The 20,804-nt window shown below is 39.4% G+C and overlaps 1 protein-coding gene across 11 annotated transcripts in view; it reads left to right on the forward strand.

Moving 5' to 3' along the window:
- Window positions 1–20,115, forward strand: part of stxbp5l (syntaxin binding protein 5L) — a 110,376-nt gene extending 90,261 nt beyond the window's left edge. For 3 of the 11 annotated variants that reach the window (XM_061053740.1, XM_061053745.1, XM_061053746.1), the window contains 8 exons: window positions 6,208–6,387; window positions 11,973–12,074; window positions 13,162–13,407; window positions 15,179–15,542; window positions 16,907–17,072; window positions 17,723–17,834; window positions 18,037–18,257; window positions 18,830–20,115. In XM_061053740.1, coding sequence (XP_060909723.1) covers window positions 6,208–6,387; window positions 11,973–12,074; window positions 13,162–13,407; window positions 15,179–15,542; window positions 16,907–17,072; window positions 17,723–17,834; window positions 18,037–18,257; window positions 18,830–18,871 — 1,433 coding nt within the window. In that variant the 3' untranslated portion in view covers window positions 18,872–20,115. Of the gene's footprint in view, window positions 1–3,485; window positions 3,540–6,207; window positions 6,388–11,972; window positions 12,075–13,161; window positions 13,408–15,178; window positions 15,543–16,906; window positions 17,073–17,722; window positions 17,835–18,036; window positions 18,258–18,829 lie in introns of all 11 variants that reach the window. The other 8 variants (XM_061053737.1, XM_061053741.1, XM_061053747.1 and 5 more) reach the window with 6 other exon arrangements.
- Window positions 20,116–20,804: the final 689 nt, after the last annotated feature.

Below are 20,804 nucleotides of genomic sequence, written 5' to 3' on the forward strand. Positions count from 1 at the left end.
TAGCTATAACAGGACTTTAGCGCAAAGGGACTTAGGCATTCTAAATTCTGATCAAAGAAGAGATAACTGTGAGTATGTTAGAATACATGAAATGTATTTCATTTTTCATGTGGCGTTCATCAAAAGATAATATCCGCCCAGTCATCTATAATGAGTAACAAAAGAGTGAGTCATCAGCTAAGTTGCTTGCCGTGTAAACAAGCTGAGAGGGGCTGTGTTTGGAGGAGCAGTGTCTTTGTTGCTGCTTTGTCAATGTGTTCCATGCTTTTGTATGTGCGACCGCTGGTGGTGCGTTATCTCTCTGCCCCAGCTTCAGGGTTGGTAGACATTTGGGTGTTTGTTGTATGTGCCAGAAGAGGGCTTTGGACATGGTCCCCTCATCATTCTGCAATGTTGCAAAGAAGGAGAGCTTTGGTTGAGAACATGACCGTAGTCTAACCGAACTTCTCCTCCTAAGTTGTCACTGCCTCTAGTGCTTCATTTGACATTAACCATTGTGTGCTTAAAAAGGTAACATGCTACTTTACTAGAATGTGGACCATGGATTTGTGTCTTTGTTATGGTGTGTCAATAAACCTGCAGTCTCATCTTGTTTGTAGTTAGGCATAATGTTCATTACTGTCTCATCTCTAACTAACTGCATGGTACCCACTGCGTGGTCTGCTGTAGTACTTCCTGTATGTGACTTCAGCTTGCCTGGTACCAGCGATTTGGACAGATTTTTTTCCAGCAACAACCCCATTTGTTACCTCAAAACTGTGTTCTATAATTCGATCACACAAGGTTTTCAACCAAGAACTGGGGGGAAAATTTGAACTTTGATCTTTTTTCCTACACTAGCTGTGGGTCTTAACATCAAACAGTGGACAAGGATACTTGAAATTATTATCAGACATTCAAGAAAGCTACCAACTTTTATTTCATACCTACTTCTATCACCACCACCATGTTGACATTTGTGGTTCAACTTTAGATTGAATTGAATTTATTTTATTTGATAGGGACGGTGCGATTGAACATAGTTTCAATATTCAAAATTCAGCTTCAAATGTGTTTTCATGAACCCACAGGTATTGATTGTCTACCATGTTTGCCAATGGAGAAACCAACCAACCAATCCATCCATCCACCCATCCATTAACGTTTCACGTCTGGAGTCTGGCTTGAGCCCATCCCAGCTGTCAATGATAGAAGAGGACGGGTAGAAGCGAACGTAGAAATCCAAAATTATCCAACGATAGCAAAGCCCTAGGCTGCACTAAACTGGAAAACTGACATTGTGATAACTTTCATTTATGTGGTATATATTGCAATATAAAAATCATATATAGAATCAAACCTACAAATGCGACATTTGTTATGTAAAAGTTGTCAAATTTGTTAAATCTTTTTATTTTTGAATTAAAGGATCTTTTCTTCCAACAATAAAAACTCCACTCCTACTTGTAAACGCTTGGTTAAGCCCTCTGACAGCAGCTCTGACACAGGCATAGAAAGTAGCGAAAGAAATGTATACAGAGAACAGTGGAGTGATATATTTCTTAAACGCTTTACAAATATATGCGTCACAGTCAATTTTGTCATCAAGCATAGCCAAAGCTTTTTAGATGTATGTTAACTAGCATGTCCAGCCTTGTAACAGTAACTGTCTGAGATAAGAGCTCACTGTATTGTGCTGTCTGTGACTCTCACAACACTAAACTGTATGTGCGCTGAAGGAGTAGTATTTAAAGCAAATAATTCACGACATGTACCGCTCCATTAACAGCCTGGGTCAGCTAAGCACTGGTAACAGGAGCACGCTCGCCCAGCTGCAAATGAGCAGCTTGGCTCATTTCACTTTAAAAAAAGACAGCTTTTAGACAGTTCAGGAAAAAAAAAATTCAAATAAAAAAAAGATATCAAATGCAAATGCAAATAATGAATTTCAAACATGCGATCAAAAATAGTATTAATTGCGATTTACCATTGAAATTCAGCAATTAATTGCAATCAAAAAAATTATCGTTCGACAGCCCAAAGACTCAAACTCAAGATGTTGCATAACTGACAAATGTTACCTTATTTATTCAGTAAGCATGCAGGAAGAAGGGGGCCACAGATGCAAAAGAATGATCCTCAGTGTTTTGTTCAGTATTGTTCATATTGAATATAAAAATCCCTTATGAATCTCAGATCATCTCAACCTTTTTTATATTTAATGTGTGATAAACGCTGATGAAAAGCAGAGGACCAGAGTAACATCTGTGTGTTACAGGTTTATTATGAGAATATTTTACCTGTCATTAACACTGCTCATATTATGTGGTTCTGGCCCCAGCTGTTACCACAGCTTAGTATGACACACACACACACGCGCACACACACACACACACACACATGTGCGCACACAGTTCATAAATTATCTCATTTGCGTTGAAAGGCCTCTACTGTTGGATGATAATAAGAATTATATTTTCTTTAATACTATTGGACTTTTAAACCCTCATTTCCTATTAGAATAAGTGAAAATGTTTTTTTCCAATGGCGCTTGATGCTTGAATTTTGATAGTTGCCTAATAGTTGCAAGTAAATCTCAGTTGATATTAAACACTCCAGGAAGTCCTGTGTCCTTTTCAGTCTTTGTCTTTCATGTCAGGATTTGCACACAGGTCAGTTTTTTCCACATTAAACAAAACATTTCATGGTCACACTATTTTCCTTTAGTGGTCAAATCAAATCTCATGTAAACACCATCATGTGTCTTCATACAATACAAAGAAACAATGAAATATTGCCTTCTTTTTAAGGGGAAACCAGAGTCATAACATCTCAAGTTTGACCTTTGCAGTTCTATACTTACTGCAAAAATGCTTGCAAAATGTTTTAATATGTTATTTTACGTTATTTATATTCAGTGTCCCACTGTGGAGTATTTATATATTGGCACCCTGTGGTGTCACCTTGTTTATCTGTGCTTCCATGTCAGCCCAGGCTGAGTAATATCCGATCTTATTGTGACATTTTAGCAGAGCAAATTTAGTCAAAACAGATTTCTTTCAGCAAGACACCTTTCAAAATGTAGAAATGTGTGCTGCTGAGAACTTGTTGCAGCCCAATGACAGTAACCTTTAGTTGAGAGATATTGTATGCTCTCTACTTAGAAAGGCTTATTAATTGAATTGTGTGAACGTTTTTTCACACTGGTTCAGTATAGACCGGTTCAGTATCAAAATAATTGAATCTTGTAAAATGTTCTGGCCTGGGAAAACAATGGAGCATGCATTTAAAAGTATGCCTGCCATGTGCAATTGCACCAATCTGCATGTTGCTGTTCTAAGTAGCCTAATTTCCCGTTTTGTTCAAGTCATATATTTGCACCTTGGTTTATCTGTGACCAAGATCACATCTACTAATTTCTCTATGATTTACCTTTCATTTATTTATTTATTTATTTTCTTTTGAAGGGATTAACTGGTGCTTTGTTTCCTATTCTTTTGTTTCAGTAAAGGGACCTGGCAGAAAGTTAAGTCTGCCGACAGATCTTAAGACTGATCTTGGTACGGTAGGCGAAAGCCAGCAGTTTTCACTGATTTCCTTTGAGTCATTTAGTTCCTGCTTTTAAAATGTTTTCCAGGATTTATGTTGCTTTTAGAAGTTTTACTCTCACTCAGACCTTCTTCTTTCAGTTTTCTCGTCACTCTCTCCTCCTGTTCTGCAAGCCCATGAGACTGTTGGTGTAAAGTTTTTGTCCATTTTTCCCCTTATTGTATTTTTATTTGATTTAAATCTTCCGTATTCGTTTCTCTTACATTTTGCAAGTGTTTAAAGGTGATTTCAAACTCATTCCCATATTTAAATTTGAGACTTTCTATCGCTTTTTCCTGATTGGACCATCTTCTGATTTTACTCAACCTTTCCTCCATTGACAGCCTTTCTCTACACTGATTAGATCACTTGCTCCGTCTCCAGTCTTTCTCCATTCTTTCCATCGACTGGATCTGCGTTACTTACACTAAGCCTTTCCCCATTCTCCACCAACTTACTGTCAAACACATCACAATCTCAGGTTTCCCTCAGCTCTGCTTACATTGCCACATATGCTTTCTCTTCAACACAAAATGTGCTAGTGACCATTGTTTTTGTGACTGTCTTTTTCATTTCACAGGTTTGAAGAAATGTTCTGTCAACTCTGCATATTTTATTTAAGGAAATGTGAAGACATTTACTGAAAGAAAAGACCTATGATAATAATAATGTTGATGCCTCATCACATTTGGTACAATAACAAAAAATGAAGGTCCTCCATTTTCATGGGGTTCAGACATGCCAATGAAGAGTCAATATGATAAAGGCTGTGGGGTAGAAGGGTATGAATTCATGTTTTACCTTAATACCTGATATATAAACTTCTTGTGATGACAACAAAATATTTCTCCACAAACACACAAGATAAAAAAGTATTTATCTGCCATCGGCGCGTGTGCATGGGTTTGTGCGTTTGTGTATATCAATCAATGGACGAAGGAGGTGACGTGTTCAAAGTATATTAAAGTGCCAGTCTTTCTGCTTTTTACCAGTTCCTTTCTGAATATTCAACTTAATCTAAATTTGCTGCCTCACAGAAAGATATACTTGGTGTTGTCTGGGCTCTGGGTTTGGTTAAACCACTATCACCCAAAACTGGTCTGCCCTATTGAACCTTTACATGTTTTGCACATGGCCAAGGTGGAGCCCCCGAAGTTAATCATATTCACTTCCAATCATTTGTGCATCAACTACGGACGACTTGACTTCATATGACTGAAGCAGTGCAAAATATTAAGAGGAAAGGGACAAGGAAAAACAAGGTAATGCTGTCTGGGGTTACTTAACAGCACATTTATAATAAAATAAACTCATAAGTTTCTACTTTGGATCATATTTTTAAAAAACAACAATAGAGAAAGCTTAGGTGAGATCCTACACAATCTTTAATTGCCATCGAGAAAACTGTTTTTTTTTAACTAATTCCATAAGAAAATGGAGAGCTTGCAAGCTGCTAATTGTGAATACACATTTGGTGGTACCTTAATTAAACAAGTTAATAAGTTCCCTTGAAAGGGTTAGCAGAGTGCGTGAGACATTTCTTTCAGTGTCTCCTTTAAAAGCAAGGGAAAGACATTACATGGTGTTTACAGCAATTAATAGAACTGAATCAAAAAAGCATTCAAACAACGTGGGTCCTGTTTGTCAGGGGAATAAGGACGTAGCATTTGTTTTAAAGCATTCTATGAAGAAGTCCTGAAGTGCAGATTGAGTAACCAACCATTGCACTTTTTGGAAGTTACAAACTATTACATTTCATAAGAAACACCTAAAAAACAACTTTGTGGCCAATGTTGGTCATGTAACTAACTCATGTAACTATTGTGTACGTTTCAAGCAGCTCAAGTCATATGTGATAAAATAAACTTCTTAATTGAATTCTTTAACTTTAAATAATGTAAAGTTTTCAAAAACCTCATCCGCTTCATCATCAGCTTTAGTTCTGGAAAGTTGAAGTTGTATCTGTCTCAACAGTCTGTAGTTCACGTACTCTCTTGGATTATGTTGTGGTGAAAGAAAAGAAGTTCTCAGATTTGTCACATTGTTTTTCTCTACCTTTGATCGCCACCTGTAGTCATTTACCGTTATGTCATGTGGCCTGTGGTTGAAAAAACAAGTTTTGCAATAGGCAGAATATTAAGGTGAGATGAATCCAGAATACTTTTCACATATCGTTCTTGGCACTGACTTGATAAAAGGTGCACTTATAGTCTTTTTGTATTTCTGCCTCTGTTTTCCCAGCATCTCGATCTCCTCCCTGCTGGTTCTTACTCTGATCACTCTTCAAACCTTTTTTCACTCACTCTTGCTTTCCCTTCTTCCTTGCTACCATCTCTCTTGTTGACAATCTAATTTCTAACACCAGCTTGATCCTATAACACTACATATACATCCATCTTCACAGGTCATATAGTATATAAAACGTACTATACTAGAAAAAACACAACATTTGAGTTAAGTGTGCATAAAGCCTGCATTTTTAAAGGTTAACAAAATCACAGATAGTTTGGGAAGAGTCAATATATTTCATTGTGTAAAATTCCAAAAAAGGAAGATGTGACTTTGGAAGATGGATAATTATATGTTTGAAAGATTTTTTCCCTCTTTCTATTGTTTGCTAATGCTTTGCCATTGTTACAGATCATGTCAATGGACATTGCACTAGCCCCACATCCCAGCCCTGCTCGGCGGGGAAGCCTCGAGCTCAGATGGGTGCCGAGGGGCCACGGCTTACACGCAGAGGCCCCGGCCGACCACCCTTCCGCAAGGCCCAGTCCGCTGCTTGCATGGAGATCTCTTTGCCTGTGTCCCACACTGAAGGTGTGTGCTTGTACCCCCAACCCCCAACCCCCATTTCTTAACCTCTTACATAATGACATACCCTACCTCCCAACATGTGCATGTCATCTCCTCATTCTCTGGGGTAAGTGAACTAATTAAGGCCTTAAATGTGGTTAACAGAAAGCAAGCGCATGTTCCGCAAGTTAACAGCAAATCACCTGCTTGCATGCTTCAGTTACCAGGACTGGGCAACAGAGAATGGTTTGCAGATACACTCTTCAAAAACATCTTAAAACTAACTGTTCCATATACCCCTTCTCCAAACGCTCATTGCAAAGTCAGACGTTAGCAGCTAGAAGTGGACGCTGCCGGTCCGTCAAGCTTTGGATTTCATTTTAAAGCAGACTGCATGGTGCTCATTACAAAATGTAAATCAAATGATTGGTTGTTTGCAGCCGATTGGATCTGCCAGCAGCTATCGTCATTTTAGTCAAATGCATTGCTAAAGAAATTAACGAAAAAAGTGGATAGACTATTACTGCAAGCGGTTCACAACGACAGCAGGTTAGTTGGTTCTTGAGCTTTGTCAGCTTAAGCCAGGCCTACTTTGAACACATAACAGGGCAGTCACTGGAAGAATGGAATATATGAAACCTTAAATGCAGCAGTAATGTGTTTTCTATGAATGTCACAGTATGTTTCCCCCGACCAGGTAAAGTTCTCTGTCTTTCCTCTGTAAAATGTATTTGGCATGCTCAGTAATAGATTTAGAATGGATTGGGTATTTTATAAATAGGTAACAGAAAGCACGAGGAGCCGCTAGTCCATGTATTCACACTGGGAGAAGATATGAATAAGTAATACAAGAAAACCGTTCAAGTATGATGTGGCTCTGGCTCTTGACATCGACAATCTGACATTTATTTTCTTCCATTTGAACTCCTTCAAATCACACCACGCCATCTGAAATTGTATTTACTCACCAGACTGTGTTCTTGTGTGTGTCTGTTGTGTGTACATGCTCCTTTGTGTCTGATAGAAATGTGTGTGTCTGTGGGGAGCGTGAATATGTTCCTGTCTACGTGTGGGCCAACAGGTGCTTTAGCTTGTGCACGTCTGCGTTAACAAAAATGGTTCACAGTTTGAAGATTTGATTTCCATTCCGAAAATACACGATTCCTACATCACAAGTGACAGCCAAACAAACAAAAAAAAAATAAAGATTCTGTTGTCAGATGAGGACTTAAATTATACTCCCAGCATGGCAATTTAAGATATTGACTTCAGAACTGTCACAAACAAATAGCTTCTGTCAGAACATTTAACATTAAACTGCATGCTGCTAATGAAATCTTGCACTTAGTCTGCCACCGCCAGGCAGCAGACATCAACACACCAATGAGAGGAAAACAGCTCTCTGACAAAAAGGAGACATACCACTCTGATTTATTTAACATGACTCCTGATGTCATGTTCGACGTGTTATTTCTGTCCCCCTGCACTTCCAACCAGAAATTCTCTAGCTCTCTGCCCAAAATCTCCAGCTTAACTTTGCTGTACTTTTGACTTAAATTCACATGGATGGGTGATGTTCTGAGGGAGGTGGGAATAACAGTAAGGATGCCAGGCACTGGCCTTAGAGGCAAAAGTAGCTAATTTATAAAAAGGGACAGAAATGATGATTGGCCCTGGAGGCTGAGAAGCTGATAAGCACTGCAGTGCTCTGATTCAAAATGTGCTGTGTGAAATACTTTGCTACCTCAGGCTGGTCTCTTACTTTTCCCATGTTCTGTCAAAGTCTTCATGATTATCAAATTATAGACTTCACTATCAACCTATGCTGAATCAGAAACCAGTTTACTACCAGCACTGCAACGCCTTCATAAAGTGTGATGCTTCATACAAATATGAATATTTGTGCCCGAGGAGATCAGAAATTACTGGTTGTGTAGGTTCTACTTCTCCTTGAAAAAAAAATCTGTTACTATGTTGGATTTCATGAACTACCATGGAGTGCTTGTGGGTTACACGTCTCCTTCCAGGCGTTGTCTGGCCCTCTTCCCTCCTCCCTGCAGGAACGCTGCATTGAAAATGCACTCCACTGTTCCTCACTGAATCAATACAGAACATTCATTTTCCTTTATTTTCTTTGGCACAGCCCAATCATAAATTGTGCATAAAAGACTCTCTTCAAGCATGAAATGATGTAGTTAAACTACCCAAACATGTGTGTAAAAAGTGCTTTCACAAAGAATCTATGTTCAACCAGGTGTAAACAGGCCTTTGTCAAAACAGGACAGGCTACTGTCTCTGTGGGAGAATCAACTCTGGATCTGTTCTCAAAATGTCACAGTAACTGCATCACCCATGCACACACGTCACACAACAACAGCACACAGTTGTTCAGGTCATTGCTGTTGAAAGTAAGAACATGTTCTTACATGATATTCTCTTCGCATCTTTGTGATGCTAGTAAAGGTTTTGGGTTATAAACGTTTTTTGTTTAGTTCACAGCCATTTTTAACTTCGTGCCTGATTTTTTTTTAAATAAACAAGTAAGGTGCAGCTGTTGTGTTGCAGTTGACCTTTTTACACCAGTTCTGCAATTAGATTCATGCTGCCATCTCTATTACCCTCATTATACCACAGTGACCTGGAGCGAGAGGAAGGCAGGCTTTCATTAGCATAGACTTAATGTTTTATTAAAGCCGCTGCCTGGGCCACAGCAATACTCTCAATCTAAGTCTTTTACATGGTTGATTTCATGCATTTATAGCCTCTGAAATTATCAATAAGAAACCGATTGATAGAAATATCCAGCTTCTGGATGTTGTTAATTTTTTAGTATTTAGTTGGCATGAACAATAAGTAAAGAGGTATACGATCTGACACCATAAGTGGCCTTGTACTAGACTATAATAACAAGGACAAGTCCAAATGTAACTGAATCCAGATTATTTTTTTAACAGACAACCATTTAAAAAAGAGAATTCAAGAAAAAAAACATTTTTTTCAAGGCAGACTATGTCAGAATGTAACAAGAGTTGAGAGAAAGACACCTGTATGAGAGAGTCTGTCTGACACTTAAGACGCATGTCATTCTCATCTCATGTCTGGCTGTCTTAGTGGGAGACTGTTCTTTTCTGCCTTCACGTCTTAAATAACCACATGATGGTGCAGTGGAAGGCGCTGTCGCCTCACAGAGAGGAGGTTCCTGGTTTAAATCCCTGTCTGACAGGAGTCTTTCTGTGTGTGGAGTCTGCATGTTCTCCCCGTGCATGCTGGATTCTCTCCAGGTACACCCCCCCCCCTCCCCCCGCAGTCCAAAGCTCATGCTCGTTAGGTTAACTGCTGACTCTACATTGCCTGTCTCAGCCCTATGTCAGCTCTGTGATTGACTGGTGACAAGTCCAGGCTGTACCCTGCTTTTTGCTTAACGACAGCCACGACCCGATCTGGAAAATCAGTGTGGATAATGGATGGATGGATGTTATCACTTAACATTGCTAACATTGGTAGTTTCCAGATAGACACTGTGACATCTGGGCCCTTTCTCTTTTGAGGGAAGTCCATTTCTGTACAGAAAAAAAAACAGTTCGACCATTTAAATCCTGAACATGTCTTTCACAGACATACTGTGATTCAATCCACAATACTGTGTTAAAACTCATTTTTGAAGTCGATGTATTTTCAATTCTGGACACACCACCATTTGACCAAAATGTCAATTTGGCGCACATGCTATTAACACTGAGGCAACTTTATTTTAAGTTCTCTGAGCTCACCAACAGCAGTCTTCTTTTTTCAGCAAACCTTTGCCTGTTCTCTATCTGTCGCCTACCTTTTTGTTTATCAGGCGCGCTGGGTTACCACAGTGAAGAACCAGCAGGATCACTGGAATAATTAAAGGTCAACAAGCAGTGCGAGAGATGGGGCAGATGCTAATGAGGTCTGCATGCCAGGAAAAGACTCAGGGGAGGCCAGACTCAATGCACAGTAAACATTACCGTAACTCTCAAGAGGATAGACAGCGCATCAATAAATATTAAAGATATGTGGTGGGAGACTGTTCAGTGTGCCTGCGCGTTTGATCAAAATATGGTGAGGTTTTTAGACATGGCAAAATCCATAAAATAGTTTGGGATTCTAGATAGATAGATAGATACTTTATTGATCCCGAGGGAAATTCAAATTAAATTTTTTTTTAAAAATTCAAATTCTTCATGTCAATTTGTTTATTCATTTAGACTGAGAGATGGTTGATGCTGGACCATTTTAATTTATAATAATTTTTTACAGAATTAAATAGAATTGCAAATTCCAAAATGAAAGGACTGTGTATTGTATTCAATATTTAAAGTGTTACTTGAACAGGGCCAGAGCTAGAGCATCAATGTTACAATTCCCTTAGCAGATGCTTTTATCCAAAGTGACGTACATCATAGAGTGGGTACAACACTAATCCATTCATACACCACCACAGTAGCAGTGAGAGCAATGCAGGGTTAAGTGTCTTGCCCAAGGACACATCAGACAGCTGGGGATTGAACCCTCAGCCTTTCGGTTGAGAGGCGACGACTCTACCAACTGAGCCACAGCTGCCCCATCAGCTGATTGTATTCAGATCAAAGATTCATTGATTCAAAATCAAGCACCCCAACGCACCCTAGAAAAGCAACATGATGAATCGATTTATATTTATTCATTGTCCTTAAACATTTTGACGTAGTTATTTGTGGTACATACTGTAGATAAAGAGTTTAGTGTAGTCTGCCAGGTGTCTGTCCATCTGTCTTCCTCGGCTCTGTGCAGGTCTACATGCACGCACAACTCTGTACGTCTCCTTGCTGTCGATGGCCTGGGTCCCTTGTTCCTTCCCTCACACTGCTTCGCCTTCGCCTGCCCCTCGCTCTCTCTCTCTCAGGGCTCTCCGGGGCTCACTGTGTCCTGCCAGAGTACCACTGTGCCTGACTTTCATTAGCCAGAACCCCACGGTCTCTCTTACACAGCACAAACACACCCTAGTGTCACAGGGCAAAGTGATCGGCTGGTACCCAGACTCAAAGCGACAGACTACTTTGTCAATGTGGCTGGAAGCCTAAAGCAATGTTTATGTCAATATGTTTATGTCAGTATATGTTTTTACATCTGCAGCTGTACAAAAGCACTAACAAAATGTTGACAATTGTCTTGTTGTTGTCTTGTAGTTGTGCTATACAGTTTCCACACTGGAGTGCATGAAGGGATGCTTCTGTCTGGTCATTAATAACAAAAGAAGAGTATAAACCTGCCACTACCAACAGAGTTTAGTTGCATTCTTGGTTCTAAAAAGTAGTTCAGAGAGTGATTAGAGCTTGTGTTGCCACCAGAAACATAGACGAGCTGCCTTCTTTCAGTCTCCCTCTCCTTTTTTTTCCTGCCTCTGCTTGTATTTGAAAACAATCTCTCCACACTCAGGTGCATATTTTTCTCTCTCTCTCTCTCTCTCTCTCTCTCTCTCTCCCCCTCCGTCACTCTGTGCGTCTCGTCTGTGTTTTTGGGCCGGGTGGCTGCACTCGTTTGTGTGTCTCTTTGGGCATTGGTGTGGTGTCTTATATGGGGTTCGTGTTGTGGGGCTCGAGTAGGTTATGCATCGAGGAGGGCAATGCTTCAGCAGTTACATGGAGTCACTATGTACTCCCATGATGAGCACCACACCGGCGCCCCCTACTGCTGGAGTGAGAAAGGTAAGAGGGCTTCGGCCACGGACAAATCAACTGCTGTCCTGCTGATTATGCGTTCTTCTGTACATCTGTCAGTCAGTATGTCATTCCGTCCTGTGGCCCTATTTCAGCAAGAACATGCTCAGAAGTTCTTTCACTTGTCCTGAGGAATGGAATGGGGCGATGTACAGTGTAATATATGTTTTAATGGCAGCACTATATCATCCGAGAATGCCTTAAATGAAGGCATTATTTAGGACTATACAAATATTTGTTTGATAAATGCCTCGTCAATTGCACATTCAACTTCAGTCAGTTAATTTTACTCTGAAATGAGTACACTGAGCCGTCTACCCATCAGCGTGCACTGCACTCTTTATTAACGTTAGACTTGGAATGCAGTACTGCACACTGCCAGGCTCTAAATAATTCAAAAAGGCAGCAATACAGAAATACTTTTATGATGGGGGTTTTGAGTACACAAAGGGGGACTTGAATGAGTAGCACTCAACAGAGTTGAAGGAGTTTTATGATTTAGTGCAACTGCAAGTGTGTGCATGTGTGTTTTTTTTTTTGTCTGCCTTAATGTGTGTGTCCTCATGAGTGTGTGTGTGTGTGTGTGTGTGTGTGTGTGTGTGTGTGTGTGTGTGTGTGTGTGTGTGTGTGGGTTTGTTTTTTTTATGGCTGAGTACATGCAGTGTATCTGAGTGTGTAAAAAGGCCACTGGAAAGAATATTTTCACTCACAACATGTACTCTCAATAACAGACAGAACAATGTGTGTGTGTCTGTGTGTGTGTGTGTGTGTGTGTGTGTGTGTGTGTGTGTGTAGGTTTCGTATGAAAATATGTTAGTCCAGTTTTTTCTGTTGTTATAATGGATAATTTTGCATTTCAGTGTTTAACATCTTTTCAGTGGAATTATCCTTTTTGGTCCATGCAAATTGTAGACCGACCATATCTGTACATGAGATCATTTATTGTCTGCTCTCTTTGTCTTGACTTGTTCTCCCATACACCAAGTCCTCCTTGTCTGTCACATTGATGTTCCCTTCCTTCCACCTCTTTCAACAATTTCTGCCTGTTCCGTGCTTCTGTGTTTGGCGGTGGCAGCAGCAGAGAGCCGTGAAAACTCCTTCAGCCGTTCGCGCAGTTCCAGCGTGTCCAGCATCGACAGGGACACCAAAGAAGCTGTCACCACACTGCAGTTCGGGGAATCCTACGGCCGTAAGAGTGACGCCCTTACCACCCCATGTCTGTGGGTGGGCACCAGTCTCGGCATTGCCCTGGTCATCCCAATGTCTATTCCCACCGACCAGGAGGAGCGGATGGAGGAGCCTGTGACCTTTGGCCCCAGCGGTAAGTCCCTATGAGACATTATTACAGATACTATACTATCCCTGTAGTCTTATATAGTGAGAGCAGCATCATGGAACAGCAATGTAACATTAGTAACGTTATATACAAACCAATAAAGCAATTAAAACAATAATCCAGTACTAGTATAGCATAGCAGACCAATATTCTAATAAGCATCATACCCACAATGATTGATAGAATGGCAATAAGGCAATACAGTGATTGTACAATAAGAAGTAATAGTGATTGTCAAGGAAGTGAAACAAAAAAAAATGGCATTTTCACATTTGGATATTAAAATATCAACATTTGTCCCAACTCACAATGGTGAATGAAGTGCACTTATATAACACCTTTCTGGTCATCTGAAGGTTTAACACTAATGCCACATTCAACCATTCATCAACACAGTCAGTCATACACTGATGTCAGAGCCTGCAAGCAAGCTTCCATTCAAGGTGACAACCTGCACATCAAAATCTAATCTAACCCGTCATCTCCTTAGCCACAACTGCACCAGTTGAAATCAGTGCAAAATAGCTGTATTATGTTGATGTTATGATTATGACTTTTTTTTTAGTGTTTAATTCAAATGTCACTACATATGATAAAAAATAAGACCAAAATATTAACCAATCAAAGGCTGCAGAGGCTTGAACAAATGTTTTATTGTGACCGAAATCATTCTGATCACAGACTTTATGTTCACTTTTTACGTGTTATGTGCGTTAATGTTATGCCCATTCATATTGAATTGGAACAACATGAAACATGCACAAGAGTAGTGAATACATCATGCATTCATTTTACTCGCAGTGACCTTTAAGCACTAAGTTTTTATTATTATTTTAATTTCAGTCATCTAACCTTTTGAAGTTGATATGGCTATTAAGAAAACCACACTAATTAACCTATTTGTAGTCATGTGCTTGACTACTGGAGAAATGCAGACACAATATTCAAAGGTGTGTCTCCTGTCTCCCTGAGGTACTGTAGAGTGGATTTATCTTTCCAGTGGATGCTGAAAACAGCTGCCTTCTTGTGTGTAATAGTTATCCTTTTGTAATTATTCACCGTTCTGTTTCACTTTGATATGATCTATCCATTTTACACTAATGATTTAGAGTACAGTCACTTTGAAAAGTCACAAGTTGGGTACATAAAGAATAGTTTTCCTCTCGTATGCTTGACACCAAACACTCTCTCAGACAATTGATGAATGCAATGTTAATGCACGGCAAGCATCCTTATATAAGAGCAGGTGGTTTCCTTAAAAAGTTGTTTCAGCAACATCTGAAAGCTCTATTTCTTACTTATATTTAAGGGCTCCAAATTCTTGTTTGTCTGAAAAGGAAGGAAATAAACTTTTAGTGCTTGCCCTCCTACGGAAACATAGACACTCAAACATGCATAAGCAATTAAGAAACGCAGCTGTGTGCGGAAAAGGGTCTCTTATTCAGAGCAAAAACATCAATACACCCAGAAATCTTTTCTGAGGCAGCAGTTTTGATGTGACTATATGAACCTTTGTGATATTTTGACATCATTGAGCAAGCATACAGATTCTCAGTCTTTCTTACCCTTTACACATATTGTGTTACATTATCACTATCACAGAATCAGAATAAAAAAGAAACCATCATAAATCACTTTGCAGACCTGTTTGAAAAGCTTAGAAGATTCCACTTGCATGGTGAAGATGCTTTGTTAAAAGACTCAGTTTTTCATTCCTTTCCTTTTCCCACTGCTAACTCTACCCAAAAAATCCTAGGAGCAGTCCTGATGCTGAAGGGCTCAGTGTTACGCTTGAGCTTCTTAGACTGCTCGGGCACCCTCATTCAGAGCCCCTATGAGGTTTGGCGGGACATCAATGCAGCTGAGGACCCTGACCGGCCGCGGAAACGCAAGCTGGTCCACTTTTCCCCTTCATCCTCCCAGGAAACCTACGCAGACGGACACCTGGCAGTGGTTTGCTCTGAGAGGCAGGCCAAAGTATTCTTGATGCCCTCGCAGTCTTGCCTCTTTGTCCACAACATCACGGAGTCATCCTTTGTACTGCGAGCAGATGTGGTATCTGTGTGTAACAGCGTGTGCCTGGCCTGCTTCTGTGCTAACGGTCATGTCATGACCCTCAGGTAAAACTTCAAGCACTCATCTATTTTCAAAGGTTCCTTTCTTTGTGTTGAAGTCCTTCACCCTGATGCTTTCAGGTGTAAATTAATTATAACTTACTGTATATATTGCTTTTCTAGTCTTCTGACAGCACTTTCATACTACATTTCACATTTCCCCAGTCACACCACATTTACATATTGATGACAGGGGATGCTATGTAAAGTGCCCATCAGTAATGACTAACTCCATTCATGCACAGTCACACATCACTGGCTATGCCACCAGGAGCAATTTGGGGTTCAGTGTATTGTTTCCGTTGAGAGACAGCTGACTGTACTGAGCCACAGCCATCTTGATTAATCGTGCAATGGGGCTGCACAATTAATCATTACAATTACTGCACAGTCATTTAGATCCCATCCTTGGCCTTGAAAATTAATTAGACCCACTTCAGTTGACTGTTTGAATAGTGCTGTTTAATAATTGGTATTACATTTAGAACACAATATCTAACTGGTCTCCGTCTCTTTAAAACACCTCTGGCAATGGAAATATTCTTTCGATTCATCCATCGTTATCTTTATAGCAGAGGTCAAAAAGCTCCAGCAACGCTTGTAGTACGAAGATCAACTTTATTAACAAATTAGACCGACGCGTTTCGGCTCGTGGCCTTCATCAGGGTCATCAAGAAACAGATTGCAAACATCATTTTAATAGGGTATAGGTACGAAATTGAAAGAAAGGTACACAAATTCCAAAAGGTAAAGACAACCAATCAAATACATCCAAATGTATGTATTTCAGCCAATAAACCTGCACAAAAATCATTTAGAATGCTCCAAACAAACAGAGTAAGAAGAGTATAGAACATTTTTAATATATTTTTTATTATCTTGTAGGATTATTTTTATTAAAAAACATATATATATATATATATATATATGTTTTTTTTAATCCCCTGGTGTACCGGTAATTGTTTTGTGACAAAAGCATACATGTGGATGTATTAGATTGGTTGTCTTTACCTTTTCTGTACCTTTCTTTCAATTTCTTACCTACTCTATTAAAATGATGTTTGCAATCTGTTTCTTGATGACCCTGATGATGGCCACGAGCCCGAAACGCAACGGTCTAATTTGTTAATAAAGTTAATCTTCATAGTGTCGCTGGAGCTCTTTGACCTCTTCTAAGCCTTTCGCACCCTGCTTCTTCATCTTTATAGCACAACTATTTTGTCTTATATGTGCATTAGAGGGATGTTTTGAGGCACTTGTTTAGTAATGTTCACAGTAGTGGCAAAACTTTGCCCTGATGTGAGCGACTGTGTGTACTTTGCAGGGTCTAACTTGTCTTCAATTGTCAATTTTTCTGTCTCTGCTCACAGTTTGCCCAGTCTCAGACCGTTGATGGATGTAAATTACCTGCCACTAACAGACATGCGCATTGCACGAACCTTTTGCTTCACAAACGGGGGGCAGGCACTATATCTAAGCTCCCCAACAGAGATCCAGAGAATAACATACAGCCAGGAGATGTGTGACAATCTGCAGGTTAGTCAGTGCATTCTATCTATCTATCTATCTATGTATACGTTTAGCCTTTTAAAAAAAGGGTTGGGGGCACTTAATAAGCAGGTGTCAACATTCACACCTTTGGTCTATTGGAGTTGATTGTCACACTTGTCATGTATGATTTGATCACCACTTAGTCTGCTGTGTGGATATTGTTATAGTGTGTATGTAACTGTATGCAGGTTGTGTGCGTGTGTTTTTGAGTTTGTGTGTGTGTGTATGGAGGGCGTGTGTGTGTGTGTGTGTCTGTCAATAAAGACATGGGCTTATTGTACAAGCTGTCGCTGCACTCTCACTTGTGTGAATGAAAAGTCATCAGTGGAGCTTCTGTTATGATGCTGCTATTGTGCTACTTCCTGGCAACAGTGAAAAACATAATCTGATCTGTTTCTCTCAAGTTTTTGATGGAAACCTGTTACTTTAATATATGTCAAACCGCATTAAGACCAACATTATCATACATTGTGCTGTGGTGGTCTTTACAAAGGTAAGAGGAAATGAAGTGAACTTGGCCTTTTCAACCCACCCAGTCAGTGATGACCATTAAATGATTCACTTTCAACAATGCTTCTTACTATACCTACAACAAAACTGCTTCTAATATTTTTTTTCATTTACATTCATTTCAGGATATGCTGGGAGAGCTATTTATACCGATAGAAACACCAGAAGTCCAGAACAGAGGCTTTCTGAAGGGATTCTTTGGAGGGAATGCTACGACCTTTGACAGAGAGGAGCTCTGTGTGTTTTTGTCTTCTTCCTTATTCTCTTAATAATAGGTTTCATGTTGTAATGTATGTTACAATTAAATCTAAAAATAATCAAAGTCTGGAAGGCACTAATGGGAAACAATGTATCAAAGTCACATTATTAACCCAGTTTTGATTGTTGTAATGTTTCTTATCATGTTCTCTGTCCTTTTTTTGCGGATGTTTTTTTACAGTTGGTGAGGCATCAGCTGGAAAAGCCTCTCGCAGTCTGGCCCAACACATCCCTGGTCAGGCAGGGATGGAGGGCATGAAAGTGGCAGCTGGTGGAGTGGTGGGAGAGCTGGCTCGGGCGCGAATCGCTCTGGATGAGAGAGGCCAAAGGCTCGGAGAGCTGGAGGAACGAACTGCCCTAATGATGACCAGCGCTGAATCCTTCTCAAAGCATGCTCATGAGGTAAAGGCAAAATAAGCATTAATGAACAAACGGTGAAGTGAAGACCAAATTTGTAATAACGGGTTAGGACCTAATGCTTACATGTTTAATCATTTTAGTTAAGATGTCTTTAATAGTAGAGAATAATACTTGAAGTAGGTTAAACTTATTATATAAAGAAAGCATTTCTTGAAATACACATTTAAAAAATGCATGAACAATTTTTTGTCTTGGGAATATTACAGATTTTTCAGTCACTAAAGTTCATCAAATCAGTTCAGAATGAAATCTTAATTTAATAAAAAAAGATCAATTTATCTCTCAAGTCTTAACTGTTCATAATACAGTAATGTAAATCACATAAATGTATTCTGCCATGTCCCATTACTGATTAAGATCTAATGGTGGTGCCAGTTCTCTGCCATACTTTCATCCATTTACTAGAAATACCTTCGTAATGTTCAGAAATGCTGAATACAACTGCTTTAAAGCAAACTTTTGAAATGGATCTTGTTGTTTGTTGTACATAAAGTGAATTAGTGATAACTTGTTTTTTCTTTACTATTAACATTAAGTGACTTTTTATCTTATAGCTGATGCTCAAGTGCAAGGACAAGAAGTGGTACCAGTTCTAATGGCCAGACAGAAGGATGAGGCATCCCTGGGTCTGCTTGGGAAATGTATGCCACGACTTTCACTCTACAAATGAGAGCACTTAAAAGAGAGACTCGAGAGTGACTTAGTCTTCACGGCTCCTGGACTGGCTCTGTGTTGGTGCGGTCACCTTGCCATTGGACGTGGTCGCGCTAGTTCCTTGTCCTGACATGTTGTGATAAGTAGAGAAACAGAATGGCGGTCATAATAGGGCGGATGATAGAGGCGGAAATATCTGATGGGTCTGTTGGTTGTGTGTGTGGATGTGTGTGTGTGTGTGTGTGTGTGTGTGTGTGTGTGTGTGTGTGTGTGTGTGTGTGTGTTGTTTTTCTGGACCTCACTGTGTAGATAATCACAAGTAAAGAAATCAATAAGAAATGCATGAAACAAAGTGGATGACTATTAAAAATATTCAACTGCCATATCAAAAAGCAGCATGCTACTTTAACATGGATACAAACTAAAACCCTTTTGTTTAATCTGTAAGCTTACAACAGAGACTATGAAAATATATTTATATTTTTTGAAATTTTGACAAAAAAAAAAACTATATATGAAAAGGGAAATGTATAGCTGCATTGCTATTAAGCCAAAACTTGTTCCTTTGCCTTTTTTTTTTTTTATCATTCATGCATTATGGTTCATTTTAATTTCTTCTTGGTCTCAGTAAATATTCAATCTCACCACAATATAGAGTCAGTACACATATTAAGCTTTCTCTACAATCACTTAGAATGACAACACTACTATGGTTTGACTAATGCTACTACATGGTTCTTACCAATTACTCTGGGCTGCACAGTGCAAACACAAATAATAAGTAGTTTAGACACTTTTCTCTGCACAGTCTAATCACTCTTATTTCATTTCCCTTATCGGCTGCTGCTACTTACAAAAGCATTAAATGATGAGAAATATCTTCCTTCCCAACAACAGCTGTAGGGAAACAAGAGAGCAGATTGTTGTCAAATGTATGCAAATGCAGACAGAGTTTAGAGCGCGTTATAATCAGAGTGTTTACATCCACAGAAGTTAACGAACCTATGTACTATTTATGTGCCATACAAAGAAGATGAGTCACTGCACTCGCTGCAAACTTACAAAGAGCTAATTTCTTTTAATCATCATTAATTTTCCTTTTGATCCAAACGTATGACGCAGTACTTGGAGCTGGCAATAGAGGGCATTATTAAAGTCAAAGTTCGTCCTCTTAATTAAAAGTATTTGAGAGCTTTTTTTTTTGTTGTTGTTTCTGGTTAACCCTTGGAGTCCCTGGCTGCCTGTCAGATTAGCAAGTTAATTGAGCTAATGTGGGTTGTAAATGTGCGTGAGGGAAGTGAGGAGTGCCACAAATGTTTAACCAGACTACGTCGCTACCAAAGCAATCAGAATGAGTGACACGCTCCCATCTCTTCTCCACCTCTGTCTTAAAGGACTTCTGTTTCGTGTGTCTTCACTCTTTTGACCTGAAGGGGTCCTCTATTCATGATCACAAATAATGTCGTTTTTCACTGTATGCATGTTGGGGAATACATAGGGGAGATGGAAGCACCTCCGTTAAATTGCCAACAATTCCTCCGGGTTTCAAGAGAAAAAAAATAAACAGTGTTTTCAGTAATGTTCTGTTATGAGTCAGTGAAGAAACGATGTACATGTGCAACAATTTCAACTGAAAGCAAAATGTGTTCCTTTTTGTTCAATATTGTTCTTGATGACTATGATCTCCTCTTGTCACAGTCCTATATTGATGGTAACAGCCTCTTAACTGGTGGCTATTGTTTGTTAAAAAGCAAATGTTCCATGATACATGGTTGTGTATCATGTTGTGATTGTGTTTTTCATGTCAATGGGTAGCCAAGTGGCACTGGCAAACAGTATTTACTGAGGAGGATATTTTGTACTTGTGCATTTGTT

Source organism: Labrus mixtus, chromosome 13 (assembly GCF_963584025.1).
Source record: "Labrus mixtus chromosome 13, fLabMix1.1, whole genome shotgun sequence".
Classification (NCBI taxonomy): Eukaryota; Metazoa; Chordata; class Actinopteri; order Labriformes; family Labridae; genus Labrus; species Labrus mixtus.